Consider the following 19,549-nt stretch of genomic DNA (forward strand, 5'->3'; position numbering starts at 1 on the left):
ATGCACAGTGCAGGTGGGAAGTGCAGAGACAACATGCTGCAAAATGTTGATGAAGGCCGACTCTGGCCACATCTCTCAAGATCATTTTGCCATGAGTTACCCTCCAGGCCAGGTGCTGGCATACAAAGATGAACAAGGCTGGGCTCCGACTTTCAGACTTACATCCAGGGACCTCAGGTCTCACGAGACATCAGGGTCCCAACCTCTCAGTGAGAGACACACATAGTTCCCATTAAAATAGTTTACTATTTCCACAGCTCTTAGATTAGTTACAGAAAAGAGTAAAATTAAGTTCCAATAGCAATGTTAAAAAGAACCATGTGCAGCTTAGTCAATCCAACTCGTTGGAACAGTTTATCAACACAGGGGACTGCTGTGTACATTCATTCATTCCTGACTCTTAATTCCCAAAGTCCTCAAGGAAGAAAATTACATGCAATGATGCAAGTTATTTCTTTTATTTCTTTTACTTTTTTGAGACGGAGTTTCACTCTTTTGCCCAGGCTAGAGTGCAGTGGTACTGTCTTGGCTCTGCCTTCCAGGTTCAAGTGATTCTCCTGCCTCAGCCTCCCGAGTAGCTGGGATTACAGATGCCTACCACCACGCCCAGCTAATTTTTGTATTTTTAGTAGAACGACGTTTCACCATATTGGCCAGACTGGTCTGGAACTCCTGACCTCAGGTGATCCTCCTGCCTCAACCTCCCAAAGTGCTGGGATTACAGGCGTGAGCCACCGCACCCAGCCAAGTTATTCATTTTCTAAAGTAATTGAACCATTTCCCAAAAGCAATGCTAGCAGTTCACTGTCTCCAGAGCTTATGCTTTGAATCATTTTTCTAAAGTGGTGACAGGTTTGCATAGAACCATCCAAACTCTTCTGTTGCGTTTTTCCCTTTTATGATCAAAGACACATGCCATAGGAAAGAGGTGGCCCTGTCTGGGTCACAGTCTGTAGCAAACAGACACATCTGCATATAAACCCCTCTGAGACTGAGGCCATCTTAAGGCTCCTTGTCAATCCAAAACACGGAGGTTAACATTTAATTCCAGATTGAATCACACCGTATCAGTGGATGAATGGTTTCCAAGAGGACCACAGAGGTAAGAAAGCTGCATAATAACAGACTTTGAACATGGGAATTGCAGAATTAAATAACAAATATAACTCAGCTTATGACCACTGTAAATAATTCATGCAAGATGCTAAAATGCCACAAGGCTACTTTAAATCACATTAACATTTTATGAAATGTTAACAAGATTTATTTTGTTAGACCTTGAAGTGTGAGTCATGAGGACCATGAAAGTCACTGAGGATCACAAGGATGGCTGGAGAAGAATCAAAGGAGTGGATTTAAAAACCCATCTGTATGTACACTCAGGGACACACATGCAAAGGTCCACAGCCCCCTCCCTTAAATGTTTAGAAGTTACTGAATTCCCAGTGTCTTTAGTATTCCCCCCAGAGTACCTCATTCCAATGGTCCAACCTTGCCATCAGAGATTAAATAGTTGTTCAAGTTCTTCTGACAAAAAGTCAGCAGGGGGGTGGTTAAACAAGAATCCACACACAAAAGACTTGATATAAATCCTATTTATATCAAGTTCAAAAAGACAAAACCAATCTGTGCTTGTATAAGTCAGAATAGTGAACCTGGGGTGGGGAAGGTGGGCAGGTGATTAGAAAGGGGCAAGAGAGAAAATTCTGCAGTACTAGAATGTTCCAAATCTTGGTTACAAGACACACACACACACACGCATGACACACACACACCTAAAAATTATCCAGCTATACACTTAAGATTTGATTACTTAAGTCTCAATAAAACAATTTTTTTTTTGAGACATAGTCTCATTCTGTCACCCAGGCTGTAGAGCAGTGGTGTGATCTTGGCTCACTGCAGCTTCGGCCTCCCAGCTCAAGCAATCCTCCCACCTCAGTCTCCTGGGTAGCTGGGACCACCAGCGCAGGCCACCATGCCTGACTAATTTTTTAATTTTTGTAGAGACAGGGTATCACCTTAGGTCTTGAACTCCTGGGCTCAAGTAATCCTCCTGCCTTGGCCTCCCAAAGTGCTGGGATTACAGACTTGAGGCTGTGTCCAGCCACAATAAAACAATTCTTAAAACTCAGAAAAACCATTCCTAGCTATGTGAAACTTTCTTGTATGCTGAGAAGCTCCTCTCCCACCATCCTTCTGGATATACACCAAACCCCTTCTGAGTCGCTCTTTGTGCCTGTAAGGTCCTGGGCATAAGGTCTCATCCACAGATGATTCAAAGTCTCTGCCCTCAAGGTACTAACTAGGTTCTTACAGGGCTTCACGGTTCTTGTTACAACAAATTGTTGTTTGCACAACTCTGAAAATTGAGGAGAAAAACCTGTTGGTCCTTCCTCATGATCTGAACCCTAAGTGCAGTGAGTTATGCTTGGGGCAGTTGCTTACAAGTGTTGTCCCTGGGCCTTGTAAGGGGTGGAGCCTTCTAAGTGTGTCAAGCCTTCCTTTCTAGCAGAGACAGACTCTAGCATTAGAAACCAATAGTACATTTACAAAGCTAACCACAGAATTGGAACGTATGCTTCCTTTTTTTTTTCTTTCCGTGACATGGCCTTGCTTTGTTGCTCAGGCTGGAGTGCAATGGCACAATCACAGCTCACTGCAGCCTTGACCTCCCGGGCTCAAGCAGTCTTCCCACCTCAGCCTCCGGAGTAGCTGGGACCACCAGCGCATGCCACTATGCCTAGCTAATTTTTTTGTTTTTATTTTTATAGAGACGGGGGTCTTCCTATGTTGCCCAGGTTGATCTTGAACTCCTAGGCTCAAGCTTTAGCCTCCCCAAATGCTGGGATGACAGGTGCATGCCATCATGCCTGGCCTATGCTTTACTTCTTTAAAAAAAAATTTTTTTTTTATTGTGGTAAAAAAAAAAAAACCCAACTCGATAAAACAGAAAAGGGAAAAAACACCTATAAATAAACCCTGCAAATATTTCTTTTTGCTTTTTTATTATAGTAAAATATACAAACACACACTTTATCATTTTAACCATTTTTAAGTGTGTAGTTCAGAAGCATTAAGCACATTCACATTGTCGTGCAACAGTTACCACCATCCACGTCTGGAATGTTTTCATCATCCTCAGCAGAAACCCTGTGGCCACTAAATAACTCCCATCTCTCCCCTGAGCCCTGGTAACCAGCATCCTACTTCGTCTCTATGAATTTGACTACTAATCTAAGTGGAATCAGACAGTCCTCGTCCTTTTGTATCTGGCTTATTTCATTTAGCATAATGTAGGTGAGAATTAATTGCTAATTATTAATTTGCATGCCAATGAAAAGTTGACTGAAACTGCATAGCCTGAAATTCATATATATTCACAGTAATCCCCCGGATTACTGTGGAAGGGAGGGAGAGAAATTTGTTTAAACAAAAATGATGTCATAACTAGAAAACTCAAAAGATGGCAAAAGGTCATGAAAAATAAGAAGGATTTCCCTGATAAGTGAAAAACTGGCTAGCACATCATGCAGCCCGTTGACCACTGCATTCAGAGACCTTACTTTGGTCTCTGTAGGCCACGCACTGAATAAGGGACACTGCTGGGGGCAGGCCTGCGAAAAATGTTCTGATAGGACTGTACTTTTTTGGTGATTAAAAGCCATGTAAGGCTGGGTGTGGTGGCTCACGCCTGTAATCCCAGCACTTTGGGAGGCCAGGGCAGGCGGATCATCTGAGGTCAGGAGTTCGAGACTAGCCTGGCCAACACGGTAAAACTCTGTCTCTACTTAAAAAAAAAAAAACACAAAAATTAGCTAGGCGTGGTGGCACATGCCTGTAATCCCAGCTACTCAGGAGGCTGAGGCAGGAGAATCACTTGAGTCTGGGAGGCAGAGGTTGCAGTGAGCCGACATCACACCACTGCACTACAGCCTGGCGACACAGCGAGACTCCGTCTCCAAAAAAACAAAAACAAAAAAAGAGCCATATAAAATAAAACGTTCTTACTTGTCTGAACATAAGCCATGAGCTGCTTAAACTAAAAATAAAGTTCAGTTTAAAATGAGCTTTTCCAGAAGGTTATATCTGGCTATTTCTACCTTACCATTCATCATCCCTCAAAGGATAACACTAGAGACGTGGCAGCAGGGAAACACTTCACTACCAAAATGTTCAGCTCTAGGTTAGTTCAGCCTGCGGTTTTGAAAATCCGCTCACTGGGGAGGAGCAAAAGGCGGCAGGAGAAGAGGTTCTATTAAGACAGAGACCTGTTCTGTGGCCCCCATCACCTGACCTCACATGTGTAATACTCCCTGTCTTGTGTGCCTCATCACTTCAGTCACTTGGCTGGGCCACGAGAAGCCACCTGACCTCTCTGAACCACAAGTTTCTCATCTGCAGCATTTGGCTAAAAACATCAACTGTGCAGGGCTTTTACAAGCATTGGAATGAGACCACATTGCAAAGCCAGGCACGTGGCCGGCCCTCAAAGAGTGATGGCCATGATCATTACCATTCTGGCAGAGGGGGCAGAGCCTCTGTGCCACGGCACCCAGGGGCGGGCAGAATTCTAAGATGCCCTCCAGTGACTCATATCCTTGTAGAATCTCTTCCACTTGAGTGTGGGAGGGATGGGATATCACTCGCCTGATTAGGCTACGTTGAATGGTACTGTTAACTTTAGGAAAGGGAGACTATCCTGGGTGGGTCTGGCCTAATCAGCTGAACTCTTAAAAGAGGTTGGGCTTTTCCTGGAGAAAAGGAGTTGACGTGGGAAAGGAATTCAACATCAGGGATAGTCTCTGTAGCTAGTGTTGAAGATGGGTCCACATGACAAGGAATGCAGGTGGTCTCTGAAAGCTGAGAGCAGTGTTGGTTGAAAACCAGCAAGGAAAGGGGGACATCAGACCTGCAGCCACAGGAACTGAATTCTGCTACAACCAACATGCTTAGAAGAGAACCATAAGCTCCTGTTGAGAATGTAGCCTGGCCAACATCTTGATCTTAGCCTTTTGAGACCTTGCGCAGAGAACCCACCCATGCTGTACATTTCTGGACTTCTGACCTACAGAACTGTGAGCTAACAGGTGTTGTTTTTATGACACCAAGTTTCTGGCAATTTGTTATGCAGCAATAGAAAACCAATACAGAACTCTTGGCCAGGCACGGTGGCTCACGCCTGTAACCCCAGCACTTTGGGAGGCCGAGGTGGTGGATCACCTGAGGTCAGGAGTTCGAGACCAGTTGACCAACATGGAGAAACCCCATCTCTACTAAAAATACAAAATTAGCTGGGTGTGGTGGCGCATGCCTGTAATCCCACCTACATGGGAGGCTGAGGCAGGAGAATTGCTTGAACCCAGGAGGAGGAGGTTGCAGTGAGCTGAAATCGCATCATTGCACTCCAGCCTGGGCAACAAGAGTGAAACTCCGTCTAAAAAAAAAAAAAGAAAAAAAAATATACTTTTTTAAAGAAGAAAACCAATACAGAACTCTTAATTAGATGGGGTACCAGGCAGGGAAAGATGGGGTTGTTTTTGTGGACCTGCCGAGCTGCTCAAGGAAAGAAGTTTGGACAAATACAAGGTATTGTTTGGGATGCTGAGCCTCCCCTTCTGAGCTGAATTACCAGATGGAAGGTGTTATATAGATAAGCCAGCCTTTATGAAAATATTATATCAACAAGGATGTCTAAAACATTGGGTTTACTGTAAAACTTTAACATCCAGATACTGGAAGGTGACAGGAGGGAGGCAAATGAGTGGGTCAGAGAGGTGACGATATGGCCAAGAGAGTGTATGGCTGGTCATCTCACCTAGACCTGTGGGCTGAGCAAGAGCCCCAGACAAAAACCAGAGATCAAAGGGCAATCCGGTGGGGAGCCTGGCTTTAAAATCCAGAGTCCAGAAGAGGTAGGCTGTGTGGACACTGGCCAAGGCTGAAGGCAGGTGGGAGAGGGCGACTAGGAATGATGGCAATAATTTAGCAGCTGCCATTTGTTCAGCCTCTGCCATGTGCCGGGCACTTTCTATACATTTTCTTTAGGTAAACTGCTTAAATTCACACTGGGAAGACACACAGCTGAGCTTCAAACCTAGGCCTGCCCGATTCCAAAGCCCATGCACCTTCTGCTCCTTTAAGGTCACAAGCTGGGCAGCCTGGGACTAAGTGTTTGCTCTGAACCCCAGCTAGAGAAGAGCAGTGGTTAGAGACGCATTTCAGCTTGTACCACTCAACACCAGCAGCAGAGGAGTGCTGGAGTTTTCTGTCCTAAATGCCACTCTGACTGTCCGCCTTTCCCTTTACACTAGTGAGGGGGCTGCAGTGGCTCCAGAAAATGTTCTGTATGTAGGAAAGAGGCTAGCAGCCCTCCAAGAAGAGAGTCTCTCCCTAGCGTGGGCCCTTCCCTTGGCCTATAATCTTGCCTCTGAGTCCCCCAACTCTTCCTCATTATCACAAGCCCTGGGCAATCAACAGGAACAGCATCTGCTCCTCCTCCATCTCTGTTGTCCTCACCACCTCCGTCACTGACTTTACTTCCGATACTTTGGCAGCAATCCATCCTCTGCTTCACAGTGGTCTGAAAGATGACCACCAGCTGACTCACTCCCTGCTCCTTTCTTGCTGCCCTGGAAAGACAGATTGCAGCACCCACCCACGGCAGCCAGGATGTGAGAGGAAGTGACCATTTGGGATGTCAGCTTCCACCAAGTACCCGCTGAGCAAGGGGAGAAACCCATGTTTTTGAGGCCTTAGAGCTACTTATTCTTTTTTTTTGGGGACAGATCTCGCTCAGTCACCCAGGCTGGAGTGCAGTGGTGCGATCTCGGCTCACTGCAAGCTCTGCCTCCTGGGTTCACATCATTCTCCTGCCTCAGCCTCCTGAGTAGCTGGGACTACAGGTGCCTGCCACCACACCTGGCTAATTTTTTGTATTTTCAGTAGAGACAGGGTTTCACTGTGTTAGCCAGGATGGTCTCCATCTCCTGACCTCGTGATCCACCTGCCTCGGCCTCCCAAAGTGCTAGGATTACAGGCGTGAGCCACCATGCCCAGCCTAGATCTACTTCTTTCTTAACTGCAAAGCCCCAACCTCTTGATCACTCCAGCGGACTTGACTGGGGAGTGTGGGTGTATTGCCATCCCAGGGGCCAGGGCAGCCAACCAGGAATACATCCCTCAGTTTAAACCTTCTGTTTTAGGGACTAGGGATTAACACCATTTCTGTTGTTGCTGTTGTCATGTCCAGCAATCTTAAAGTGGGGAATGGGAGAGCAAACCACACAGCCTGAGATGGCAAACAGCTTTCTGAATGAAGCCCTTGTAAGCGACCACAAGCCAGGTCAATAACGTGATTCCACAGCAAACCAGGCAGCCCAGGATAAACAGATCAGCAACACGATGCGGCACACTCCAGGAGATCTTCGGGGCCAGTCAGACAAATGCCTTCCTCACCCAGAGGGCCCAGGGCAGCCTCCAGGAGGTGTTATGTCAATGAGCATGGCCATTACAGACCATTCTCCAAAATAACCTATATCAGAAGTACCTTTGGAAGGTGTTACGTCAATGAGGAAGGCTATTATGGAAGATACTGTATCAACAAGGATAGTCATGGTGGAAGATACATCCACAAGGGTGACTGCAGTAAAAGGTACTGATGTGGAAGGTGTTAAGTCAATGAGCACAGCCATTATAAAAGGTGTTTGGGCATCATAATGAAGTTACAGGAACAAGGACAGTCATTATGGAAGGTGTTACATCAACTAGGATGGTCATTATTGGCAAAAAGACAGTGTCAATGTTGGGACCAGCCAGTGATCTTAAGATGAACATGCCAAAAATTCAGGGATATGAAAAACTAAGTTGAGGCACCAAGAATGCTGAGATGGGTTTGAGAAGCTTGGCTCCAAAGCACATTGTGTGGGTGGATGGAAGAAAAAAACCAGATGGTTCTTCCTGAAAGGGAGAGAGATTGTGGGGCAGAGCACTTTCTACGTTCCTTCGTTACAGTAGAAGTTGGCCCTACTGCTAACAGCTATTGCCAAGGGAGAAAAAGGAGGCTTGGAACAAAACCCAAGCTAGAAAATTTGGAGTAATCAAGAATTTAGTCCTCATTAGACTATATTCTGCTTGCTTTTGTAGGTGATCTCTAGTTATAAATCAGATATTGAAGAATTAACTCTGAATTGCTTCTTTCCAGATAGTGGATCACTTAGCAAGTTGTCATTTCAGAGATGGTGGGAGATGCCATTTTAAATTTTTTTAAAAAAATTGTGGGGTTATTGGTAATTAATAACAGAGCTATACTTCCGCTCCAGGGCCAAACTCAGGGTTTTGTTAAGGATGTCCCACAGACCTCAGGCACCAGGAGAATATCTTGTCCTCCTCTTTCTCTTGTCTTGCCTATAGAAGCTCATATTGCAATTCTAATACCTACATCTTTAGCTGTACTTATTACACTGGAAAGTGTCGCAAACCCAAATATGAAAGGCAACATAGGGAAGAGGGTCTTTATTGAATCAGAGGGTGCCAGCTCTACCAAATACTTTGTAATTTAGGTTTTTTTCAAAACATACAAAACAGAACTAGGCCAAGCCCCCCAGGTCATCAATTTGTAGCTCCTGGTTTACATGTTAGAATCCCTTCCAGATGGTGAGTCCTTGGAGAGCAAAGGATAAGGGTGCACAGAGCTAGATGCACAAGGGGCCTCCAATATCTCCAGAATGAACAGAATTTGTTACCAAAATGACCTTGGACTGGGCTAGATCTTTTCAAGACCTTCTAAGAATTCAGGGATGTGAAAAACTAAGCTGAGAAACCAAGAATGCTGAGTTGGGAGTTTTAAGAAGCCTGGCTCCAAAGCACATTGTGTAGGTGGGTGGAAGAAAAAAAGCAGATGGTTCTTCCTGAAAGGGAGAAAGACTGTGGGTTAAAGTACTTTCCTTTTCATGAACCATATTCCTTCCTTACAGTAGAAGTTAGCCCTACTGCTAAGAGTATTGCTAAGGAAGAAAGAGGAGGATGGGAACAAAACTCAGCTAGAAAATTTGGGGCAATGAAGCATTAATTCTCATTCCACTATATTCTACTTTGCTCCTATAGATGATCTCCAGTTATCAATCAAATAATAAATCAAATTTTCTAGGTCTGCTCAGTGCTAGGCCCTAAAAGTAGATAGGGAAAAAACAAAACAAAACAAATCACAGCAAGTTGCTCTTCATGAAAAACTGCTGCAAGTCGGGAAGGCAGTTTTTTGGTCATCAGCTCCTCGATTCCTAGCAACTTAACACTTCTACTCCATCCCTTCTACACAACCAAATTCCTGCAGGAAGTAACTTCAGGCTTTTTTGAAGATGGGGTCTATACTTGAGAAATTTGTTTTAATGCAACAAAAACAGTGAGTACTATATTCATACCTGGCTTTAAATTGTTTTTATTTTTAAAATATTTTAAAGGCAAAACTACCGTGGTAGAAGGCAAATCAGTGGTTGCCAGGGGCTAAGGGGTATGGGTTTATTGCAAAGGAATCTGGAGGAACTTTGCAGGGTGATAGAAATGTTATACCATGCACTTGATAAGACCCATCGAATTATACAATTGATACTGGTAAATTTGATGGTATGTATATTACATCTCAGTAGAGCTGAAAAATACTTTTACATTTAGATAAATTATACATGAAGCACAAAATAAAGTAAAACAAAATGTAAAAAGTCATTCTTTCACCCTTGCATCTAGTTCTGTTCCTATAGGCAACCACTATTACCAGATTTTGTGCACTCTTCCAGAAGTAATCTATGAATATGTAAGTGTGTATTTATATACCATCCCTATTTCATTTTAGTTTGCCAAAAGGTTGCATGTCATACGTACTGTTCTGATTCTTGTGTTTTTCTCTTCATAATGTATCTTGGAGGTTACTCCACATTAGTTTACAGAGAGCTATGTCATTCTTTTAAATAGTTGCCTAACATCTCATTGTTTGGATGTAGCATAATTTACCTAACCTGCTTCTAATGATGAGTATTTGGGTTGTTTCCAATCTTTAGCGACTAAGGCAAGGAGGGGAAGATGCCAGTGGGACATACCTTCCCACCAGCATTCCAGGTTCCTGCCTGGAACTTGAGTTGTATTCCCCATAGAGGCAGAGGCCAGTGAGGCTAGAAGAAGTTATATTGAGGGTTTGGCACCATTCAGGTTGTGGTGAGCTTCTGCAAGACGATCCAAGCATTGTTTACAACTTGAAAAATGTCTTTTAGGCTGGGCATGGTGGCTCACTCCTATAATCCTAGCACTTTGGGAGGCTGAGGTGAGCAGATCACCTGAGGTCAGGAGTTCGAGACCAGCCTGGCCAACATGGTGAAACCCCATCTCTACTAAAAATACAAAAAAAAAAAAAAAAAAAAATCAGCTGGGCATGGTGGCACGTGCCTGTAATCCCAGTTACCCGGGAGGCTGAGGTAGGAGAATTGCCAGAACCTGGGAGGCAGAGGCTGCAGTGAGTCGAGATCGTGTCTCTGCACTCCAGCCTGTGCGACAGAGCGAGAGTGCTTCAAAAAAAAAAAAAAAAGTCATCTATGTTCTACGAAGATAAGAACATGGCATGGCCCTGATAGATGTAGCCCAAGGCTGAGGTGCCTGACAAGACTGTCGGAAACTTCCGAGCCAGTTCCAGAATAATCCTCCATCTCTCAGCAGAGATTAAAGGCCAGAGCCCTGCCAGGTTTCCCTCCATGGAGATCTAGCTCTGGTTTCACAGACTGGCAAACTCCAGCCCAGTCTTGGCTAATAACACCTGGTCATGAAGATAGCTGCAATCTCCAGGAGACCACTTGGGTGTTCTCATTCCCATCTCAAGTGTAATTGAGCATGATACTTAAGTTGTTATAAAACTGGTCCAGTCAGTTCCTTGGCTAACAGGAAATTCATGTGTGTGCAGGCACTGGCTCACAAAATATTTTTTAAAACTTGTTCTAGTGTGTTTTAGAATAACTTCATACAGCTTTTCAATGAGCAGCTTCACTTCTAGGAATTTCTTCCACAGATATCCTTACACATCCCCAAAGTCGACTGCACTGGGATAGTAACCAAAGTACAATGTGTAGGTAGCAAAAGTCTGAACACAATCTTAATGTCTCCCACTGGAGACCTGGTTATACAGACTATGATAGCCTATACTTTTGGCCCAGGCTATCTGCCTGTTGAATATCTAAATGTTCTTCCTGGACCTGACTCAAATAATCAAAGTGTCTTAGTTTGTTTTGTGTTGCTATAAAGGAATACTTAAAGCTGGGTAATTGATAAAGAAAAGAGGTTTGACTGGGTGCAGTGGCTCATGCCTGCAATCCTGGCACTTTGGGAGGCTGAGGCCAAGGCAGGTGGATCACCTGAGGTCAAGAGTTCAAGACCAGCCTGGCCAACGTGGTGAAACCTCATCTCTACTAAAAATACAGAACTTAGCTGGGGGTGGTGGCAGGTGCCTGTAATCCCAGCTACTCAGGAGGTTGAGGCAAGAGAATCGCTTCCTAGGAGGCGGAGGCTGCAGTGAGCTGAGATCGTGGCATTGTACTCTAGCCTGGGCAACAGAATAAAAACTCGATCTCAAAAAAAAAAAAAAAAAAAAGAAGAAAGAAAGAAAGAAAGAAAAGAAAAGAGGTTTATTTAGCTCATGGTTCTGCTGGCTAAAAGGTTCAAGATTGAGCATCTGGTGAGGGCCTCAGGCTGCTTCCACTCATGGCAGAAGGCAAAGCAGAGCTGGTGTGTAGAGATCACATAGCGAGAGAAGAAGCAAGGGCAGGGGGTTCGTGCTGGGCTCTTTTTAACAACCAGCTCTCTAGGGAACTAACAGAGTTAATAACTCACTCACTCCTGAGGGATCCACCCCCATGACCCAACACTTCCCATTTTGCCCCACCTCCAGCACTGGGGATCAAATTTCAACATGAGATTTGGAAGAAACAATCATCCAAACTATAGCACAAAGTCATGACAGTTCTCACTAACTGGGGAATTTGTTCTAGGCCAGACTAGTGCACACATCATTTCATTCAGACCTCCAGCCAGCCTCAGGGTGCTGCTGTCCCTACAGGTTATGCAACTTGCCCAGCGCACCTGGTTAATGAGCGGTGGAGTGAGGATTTGAACCAAGCTTTGACCAACTCCAAAACTTGTTTGAGTGATGCTATCTCCAAAAAGCTGGAAAGGCAACTCTGAGTCCAGTGAGGTCTTTGGCTCCAGTCCTTCCATTTCTCTGCCCTCCTCCCTCCACCAATTTCCAGCTGGGAAGCTGAGCCCTTTGGGATGTACAGTCTGAGGACATGGGAAATGTAGCAGTGAGCAAGAACTCAGAGGCAAAAGAGAGCCTGGTGTTTGTATCCTTGAAGGTGGCCCAGGATGCAACTCCAGCGAGACTTGTCAGCAGGGCAGTTGATGTGAAAATAGCCCATCAACACAGGCTGAACCCTCCTGACACAGTGTCCTTGGGCAGACTCCAGCAGAGCACAGACTTCCAGTATGAGCAGCAGTGTGTAATAACTCGTCCCACTACGTTGTTTGGTTTTTGGTGTGTACCTCTCCACTGTGGCTGGTGGTCACTCTGTGTAGGAGTTGAGTGTCTACCTGTGTCCAAGAGATGCCGTGAGTCCTTCAAACTCAGGGGCTTCATCTTACCACCTCTGCATTCTCTGTGATGTCCCAGAAACTGCTTGCCTGCTCTGAGCTGTTCTCAGGGTTAAACACTGCTTTAGCCAAATGTCCTTGTTTGAGATGACCAGATGTTCCTGCCTTCAGATCAGTAACAGAAGATAAGGCATCTCTTTGGATGCACATGGCATGTGCCTGGATGTACACCATTCTAGCTCAGCTCCCAGCTGGACCACACATTGTCAAGAATTGAAGAAGGCGTCTCATGGCTCCAAGGGTTTTGTGACATGGCAGATGCCAAGGAATTAGGCAGACCCAAAATAAAGACAACAGCCTGACTTCAACTCTGTATAATCTCTGGACTCAGGGAGTTGATAAAACTCATTTCTGGAGACTGTATTTACCCAGGCAAAGGCAGCAGATTGTCACCTTGTGCATTTTTGCATTTGGCACATTTCACGTGGAACCCTTTGGTCTTCTGTCATTGAGGGTAGGATCATTTGACTTCATTTAAAACTTAAAGAAAGCTATGCCATCTGTTCTCAGGGAACAGTTTTAATTTCCTTTTCCAAGTCATTCTCAAATTTATGATTTAAGAATATTCACACCCTGAGGGGAGGCATTTACTGGCCTTGCAGTCCTATTACTGAGCTGGGTTCTGGAGTCATACTCCTGGGGCTGCCAGTTCGGCATCATTACACACCAGCCAGGGAGCACTGGCAAGTCACGTCACCTCTCTGTGCCTACTAATGGGAAGTTAGTAAGAGTACTTGTTTGAGGATGGAGAATTAAATGACATGCAGACCTACTCAAGACCACCTCCCCCATTTACATTCTCTCAGGAGAAAATAGCTTCATTTTTATCGTTGAACACTGTAGGACTTAACGTTTCATCTATCAAAGTTATTTTTGGCTAAGGTCTATTTCAGAAATGTGTATATTTACATCTCTAACCTCAATACATTTTAAACAAAATTATGTGCAGAAAATCTTGACTTATATTCCAAATACACTAGGATCAAGAATGTCAGGATCTGGCTGGGTGTGGTGGTTCACGCCTATAATCCCAGCACTTCGGCAGAGCGAGGTGGGTGGACTGCTTGAGGCTAGGAGTTTGAGGCCAGCCTGGCCAACATGGTGAAACCCCACCACTACTAAAAATACAAAAATTAGCTGTGCCTGGTGGTGCACGTCTGTAATCCCAGCTACTCGGGAGGCTGAGGCATGTAAATCACTTGAACCCAGGAGGTAGGGGTTGCAGTGAGCCAAGATCATGCCACTGCACTCCAGCCTGGGCGACAGAGTGAGACTCCATCTCAAAAAAAAAAAAAAAAAAAAAAAAAAAAAAAAAAAAAGAATGTCAGGATCAAGTGAGGACACCCCAAGTGTCAAAAATGTCAACAAACGGAGGTGCCCTATGTTACTGCACACAAAGCAACTGTTTGCAAACAACCATGTAAATGGTTTGGTAGTCCTCAAATGATGTCTTATGCACTTTATGCTTAACAGGATTGGTTAATTATATACAGGTATCTTTCTGTGTTTCATCATGCCTTCAGAAACTGTTAGAGGTTTCGCATTGCTGTGCAGTGGATTGTTATAATTTTTCCCACACAAAATAATGAGATGTATAGTGCTGCTTAGTGTTTTCATGCAGAATGTCTGGTTTTCAGGAATGGATTACCGATGTTAATCAGAAGATGCTTATGTGTAAAATCCTCAGAGGAGTGGCTGGCACAGCAAATGCTCAATGTGTTGGCTATTACAAGCAGCAGCAGTAGTTAATACTTTTAAGAACTGATGGACCAGATACAAACCCAAGGCTACAAAGAGGTGAGGGAAGGAACTTGGGTCTCCTTACCTGGTTGTCTAGAATGCTGCCAGCTGCCCGGGAGATGATGGGCAAATTACAAGGTTGTGTGAAATGGTTTGAAATAATTTGATTGTGGCATACTTTTCATAATTTAGAATGATAGTTAAGGGGTATAAACTTTTCTTTACTTTCTTTCTTTTTTTTTTTTTTGAGACAAAGTCTTGTTCTGTCGCTCAGGCTGGAGTGCAGTGGCATGATCTAGGCCTATTGCAACCTCTGCCCCTTGGGTTCAAGCGATTCTCAAGCCTCAACATCCTGTGTAGCTGGGATTACAGGTGTGTACCACCATGTCTGGCTAATTTTTGTATTTTTTAGTACAGACAGTGTTTTGCCATGTTGGCCGGGCTCGTCTTGAACTCCTAACCTCAGGTGATCTTCCCCCCTCAGCATCCCAAAGTGTTGGGATTACAGGCGTGAGCCACCGCACCCGGCCGGGTATAAACTTTTCTTAACCACCAAGGCAGAGAACCCTAACAACCGGTCCCCCACATCAGTGGTCTTATTATCTCCCACTGTCTTACCCACCCTGACCTCAATCAGGGGTCTCTCTGACCAGCAAACTTCTCTCCCTACCCACTTCCCACCTCACCCCATCCCATCCAAACCCAGGTCAGCACTGCTAGGCAAAAACGCAGGTGAGGCTTGTGCTATAAGCCAAGGGACCCAGTTCCGTTTTCTTTTGGCAAAAAAGCACTGGTGAGCCATTAGTACCATCCAGCTAGGGTGGTGTTTCTAAGACTCTTGAGTCTCTACCAACACTGTCCAGATCCTATTTGGCAAATTGGAGGGAGGAAAATACTTCTTCCATAGATGCTGGTGAAACAACAGTGAGCCTGGGAGAATGTGAGAAACAGGCACTAACAAACTGACGGCTGGAAAGTACACCAGGACAGGCTCTCCACAGGAGACACGGAAATACGCATCCAAAGCCCTAAGAGCCGCTCTACTCTTCATCCTAGCAACTCTGCTTTCAGAACAGGGAAATACGCATCTAAAGCCCTAAGAGCCTCTCTTCATCCCAGCAACTCTGCTTCCAGAACACGGAAATACGCTTCCAAAGCCCTAAGAACCTCTCTACTCTTCATCCCAGCAACTCTGCTTCCAGAATACGGAAATACACGTCCAAAGCCCTAAGAGCCTCTACTCTTCATACCAGCAACTCTACTTCCAGAACTGTAGCTGGACAAAATAGCTAAGAATGTGCAGAACATGGGCGTGGTGGCTCACGCCTGTAATCCCAGCACTTTGGGAGGCTGAGGCGGACAGATTACCCGAGGTCAGGAGTTCAAGACCAGCCTGACTAACATGGTGAAACCCCGTTTCTACTAAAAATACAAAAAATTAGCCAGGTGTGGTGGTGTGTGCCTGTAATCCCAGCTACCTGGGAGGCTGAGGCAGGAGAATCACTTGAACCTGGGAGATGGAGGTTGCAGTGAGCCAAAATTGCACCATTGCACTCCAGCTTGGGCAACAAGAGTGAAACTCTGTCTCAAAAATTTAAAAAAAGAGTGTGCAGAACAACACAGCCAGAGAACATGTTCTCAGATACATCAAAATGGGATAATCCAGTTCATACTGTTTTATAACCTCAGCAACATGAGGATAATGGTTCATACTTTCATGTCATTTTCTAGTCTGCGCTATGTAATTTCAAGTGCCTTTTCCCTGAATAGACCTATTAAAATTGATACAAGCAGCTGACTATTGTTGGACATGTTCTATTTTTAATAAGAAAAACTGGAAGCAACCTAAATGTCCAACAACTGGGGACTGGTTAAAGCCATACAATGGGATGATCCCATGTTTGGTTTGCGCACATGAGCGTGCGTGCATACACGGGAAGAAGACTGCATCAAAGTGAATAAGGCAGCTTGCTTATAGATAATTTTTTTCATTTTGGTTATATTTATTGCCACTTTTTCTACAATAACTATATGCAACTTAAAACATCTTAATTATTAATTTCCTTCCCCCACATTGATAGTTAGGGAGAACGCCCAGAAGAGTGTGTGTGTGCACATGCAAGGCATGCAACCATCACAGATGAAATGGCAGCATCTGAGGTGAGCCCTCGGGCTAGCAGGTCTGACTCCAAGTCATGCAAATCTGTGGGGATGTGAGGGAGGAGCTGGGGGAGACTCATCAGCCCTGCCAGTTACACATTCCAGACAACAGCCAGTAGCTCCTCATTTGAATCGGAAACAGAATGAACACCCACACTCACCCAGGGAGTGTGTACACATCCTTTGATCTGTCTGCTCGTATTTTTGGCAAGAGACAATGGTGGCAAGATTGAGGTCACTGACCCAGACTCTGGTATCTGAGTGGTTCTTAGAAAGCAACCACATGGAGGTTTTCAAAAGGCTATGATCCCAATGGAACCAGTGTTTCACTCTTGGAAACGGGGGAGTTGGTGGGGATACCAAAGTCACACAAACGCACGGCACCAAGACACACACTTTCCTTTACTCTTCATCTCTGTAGTGACACCAAGTTCATTTTTACTCTGCTGAATCTTTCTTTGTTAAGAGACTTCACAGATTTATAAAACAAATCCACTGTGCTGGGGCTCTGGCTTTCTGCATCCTTTCAGGACAGTCTCCAGGAATTTCTCAAAGGCCTTTGCCAGTTAGATCCTCAAGACTATATAGGCAACTGCTCCAACCACAAAAGCTCTCAGTTCAGCCTGATGTAGCCTCAAAGGGCCAGTTCCTGAGACCATAGGGAGGAACTTAAGAAAGCGAAAGGGAAAGTTCCTAGGCTTCTACGTATTTATACATTGAACCATGAGACAGGGCTCAGCCAGTCAAGGACTTCCTGGAAGGGACTCCATTGGAGCTACTCGACCAAAATGGCAGCTACCCCAGATCACAGGAAGAAATGAGACCAGAAACAGAGGCTCTCATTATTAGCAATACGTTGATTTACACCCTATTCTTACTGGAGGAGTTCCCCCACTGTTATCACAGAAAGCCAAAAACATCTCAAACAATTCTCAGAGTTTTGATACAGTTCCAAGATTGGTAGGCACACATTTTTCTCAGCACACATTTACACATATTTTCACTTCCTTTTTATTCTTAAATTAATTCTTTTTCTTCAAAGGGAATCTTGAAAATTCAGTCCTAAGAAATTATAGTAAATAGTCATCAGCCGGGCACAGTGGCTCACATCTGTAATCCCAGCACTTTGGGAGACCCAAGTGTGAGGATCACTTGAGCTCAGGAGTTCGAGACCAGCCTGGGCAAAATAGTGAAACCCTATCTCTACTTTAATATATATAATTTATATATACATATATATATAAATCCATGCCATGGTTTAAATGAAGTTTTAAATTTTCTATCTACTATGCAGCGATATGTCGCCTGATGTTGGAGAATGAACCAGGAAGTATTCCTGGAGCTTATATTGATATTTTACAAGCTCCTGTCTTGTATTTGTAATGATGGTAGTCACTGGGACGCCCAAATTCAACTTCACTTGCGTCCTTTTATTCCTTAATCTAATTTACACCTGCCAAACACAAACCCACCTTAGATGCAGCATGGGGAATCAAACCCACACGACTTCCTGGAGAGCTCTATTTAAAAAACACAAAACCTGTACTAATCTCGCGAAACCTGTACTAGCCTCACATCAAGTTCTTACATGAAGAAACCAAGTTATTTACTATGTTCTAATACATCTAGGGCCCACAGGGCATTTCCTGGCTGGCACAGGTCGCTGGGACGTGGCGGTCCCTTCCCCCAACCGAAACAACTCGAAATTCACACACATCCCCGGAATAACAGCCTCCTGCCGTCAAAGTCCACTGCCAAGAAGTGCGAGGGGCGCGGGAATGTCCAGTTTCTGCGGCGGCGCAGATGCCTGGCGGCTTTCTCTGGGACCCCGAAAAGAAATCCGGGCGCTTTCATTTTTGCACTAATTTCATTTTTGCTCTTCAACTTTAGGAGAGGGGGGATGCAGCGTGCGGACGGGAAAAAGGGGATCTGGTGGGAAATGCCGACATGAAAGCACTTTTCTTGCACCTTCTCTCCGGACTAGGCGAGGAGGTAGAGGGCGAGCCTGGAGAGGAAAGATCTCTTCCCACACCCTGCCTGGGTGTCTTCAAGAATCCCGGCAAAGATCCCGGGACCCACGGCGCGCCACCTTGGACATGTCGCCTGGGATCGGCTACGGGGCGCTCCTTTTCCCGCCTTCTAGGCCAGCACCGGGCTCATCTTCCCGGACCGGGAGGCTCCCGGACTGGGGATACTCTCACGTGCCGAGGGCAAGGTTGACTCCAGGAGGGCAAGGCCCACGCACCCGACGCGGCGCGCGCAGGAACCGGACAGTCAGGGGGACCCAGAGCTACAGGCGCATTTTGATTATGCCGCCCCCGCCCTCCCTCTGCAGCCTCCTCAGGCTCTGCAAGGCTTCGCACCCTACGTCCCTCGGCCGCATCTCCGCCCAGCGTAGGCTGGCTGGCTAGCTCACCACTCCGCGCCACTCGCCTCCAAAACCCGGCACTCACCTGCCCCGCGCGGCAGGCGCGCCGCACCCAGCAGCAGAACCCCTAGCAGTGCGATAGTGACCCCGCAGTTCAGACCCGCCATGACTTCGGGACGCCTCGGCCTCGGTGGGGAAAACGACGGTGGGGAGCGGCGGCCGCAGGCGCCCAAGCCCGGCGCAGCTGCGCTCCGCCCTGGCTCGCTCACCTGCGCGCGGGCGGACCGGCCCGAGCCCCGCCCTGCGCAGCAGGAGAGCGAGCTGACCCGATGCGTCCCTCCTCTCTCTCCTCCTCTTCCTGCGTCAGCGACCGCCTCTCCCGCCCAGGGTGCAGGGCTCCCGGCACCGGGTTGCTGGGTCCCTACTAGTAACCATTGCGGCTTTGGGGCAGACTTGTCCCCACCTTTCCGGGCTTAGTCCTCCTTCTCAAGTCTGAGAACGATCAGGTCTTTTTGTCCAGAGTCGCGAAGGTCGCCCATAGAGGAAGCCAGTCTACCTTCCCTTTTCTGTCCGGGAGACAAAGGTCATTATGCGCCTCGT

At 45.8% G+C, this 19,549-nt stretch overlaps 1 protein-coding gene across 1 annotated transcript in view; it reads right to left on the reverse strand.

Annotated features, from left to right (window-relative positions):
* The window catches only part of CDCP1 (CUB domain containing protein 1), a 57,778-nt gene extending 38,533 nt beyond the window's left edge, over positions 1–19,245 (reverse strand). The window contains exon 1 of the mRNA XM_011952651.1: positions 19,035–19,245. Within this exon, the coding sequence (XP_011808041.1) occupies positions 19,035–19,116 (82 nt within the window). The 5' untranslated portion in view covers positions 19,117–19,245. The remainder of the gene's footprint in view (positions 1–19,034) is intronic.
* Positions 19,246–19,549: the final 304 nt, after the last annotated feature.

Source organism: Colobus angolensis, unplaced genomic scaffold, assembly GCF_000951035.1.
Source record: "Colobus angolensis palliatus isolate OR3802 unplaced genomic scaffold, Cang.pa_1.0 Scaffold344, whole genome shotgun sequence".
Taxonomy (NCBI): Eukaryota; Metazoa; Chordata; class Mammalia; order Primates; family Cercopithecidae; genus Colobus; species Colobus angolensis.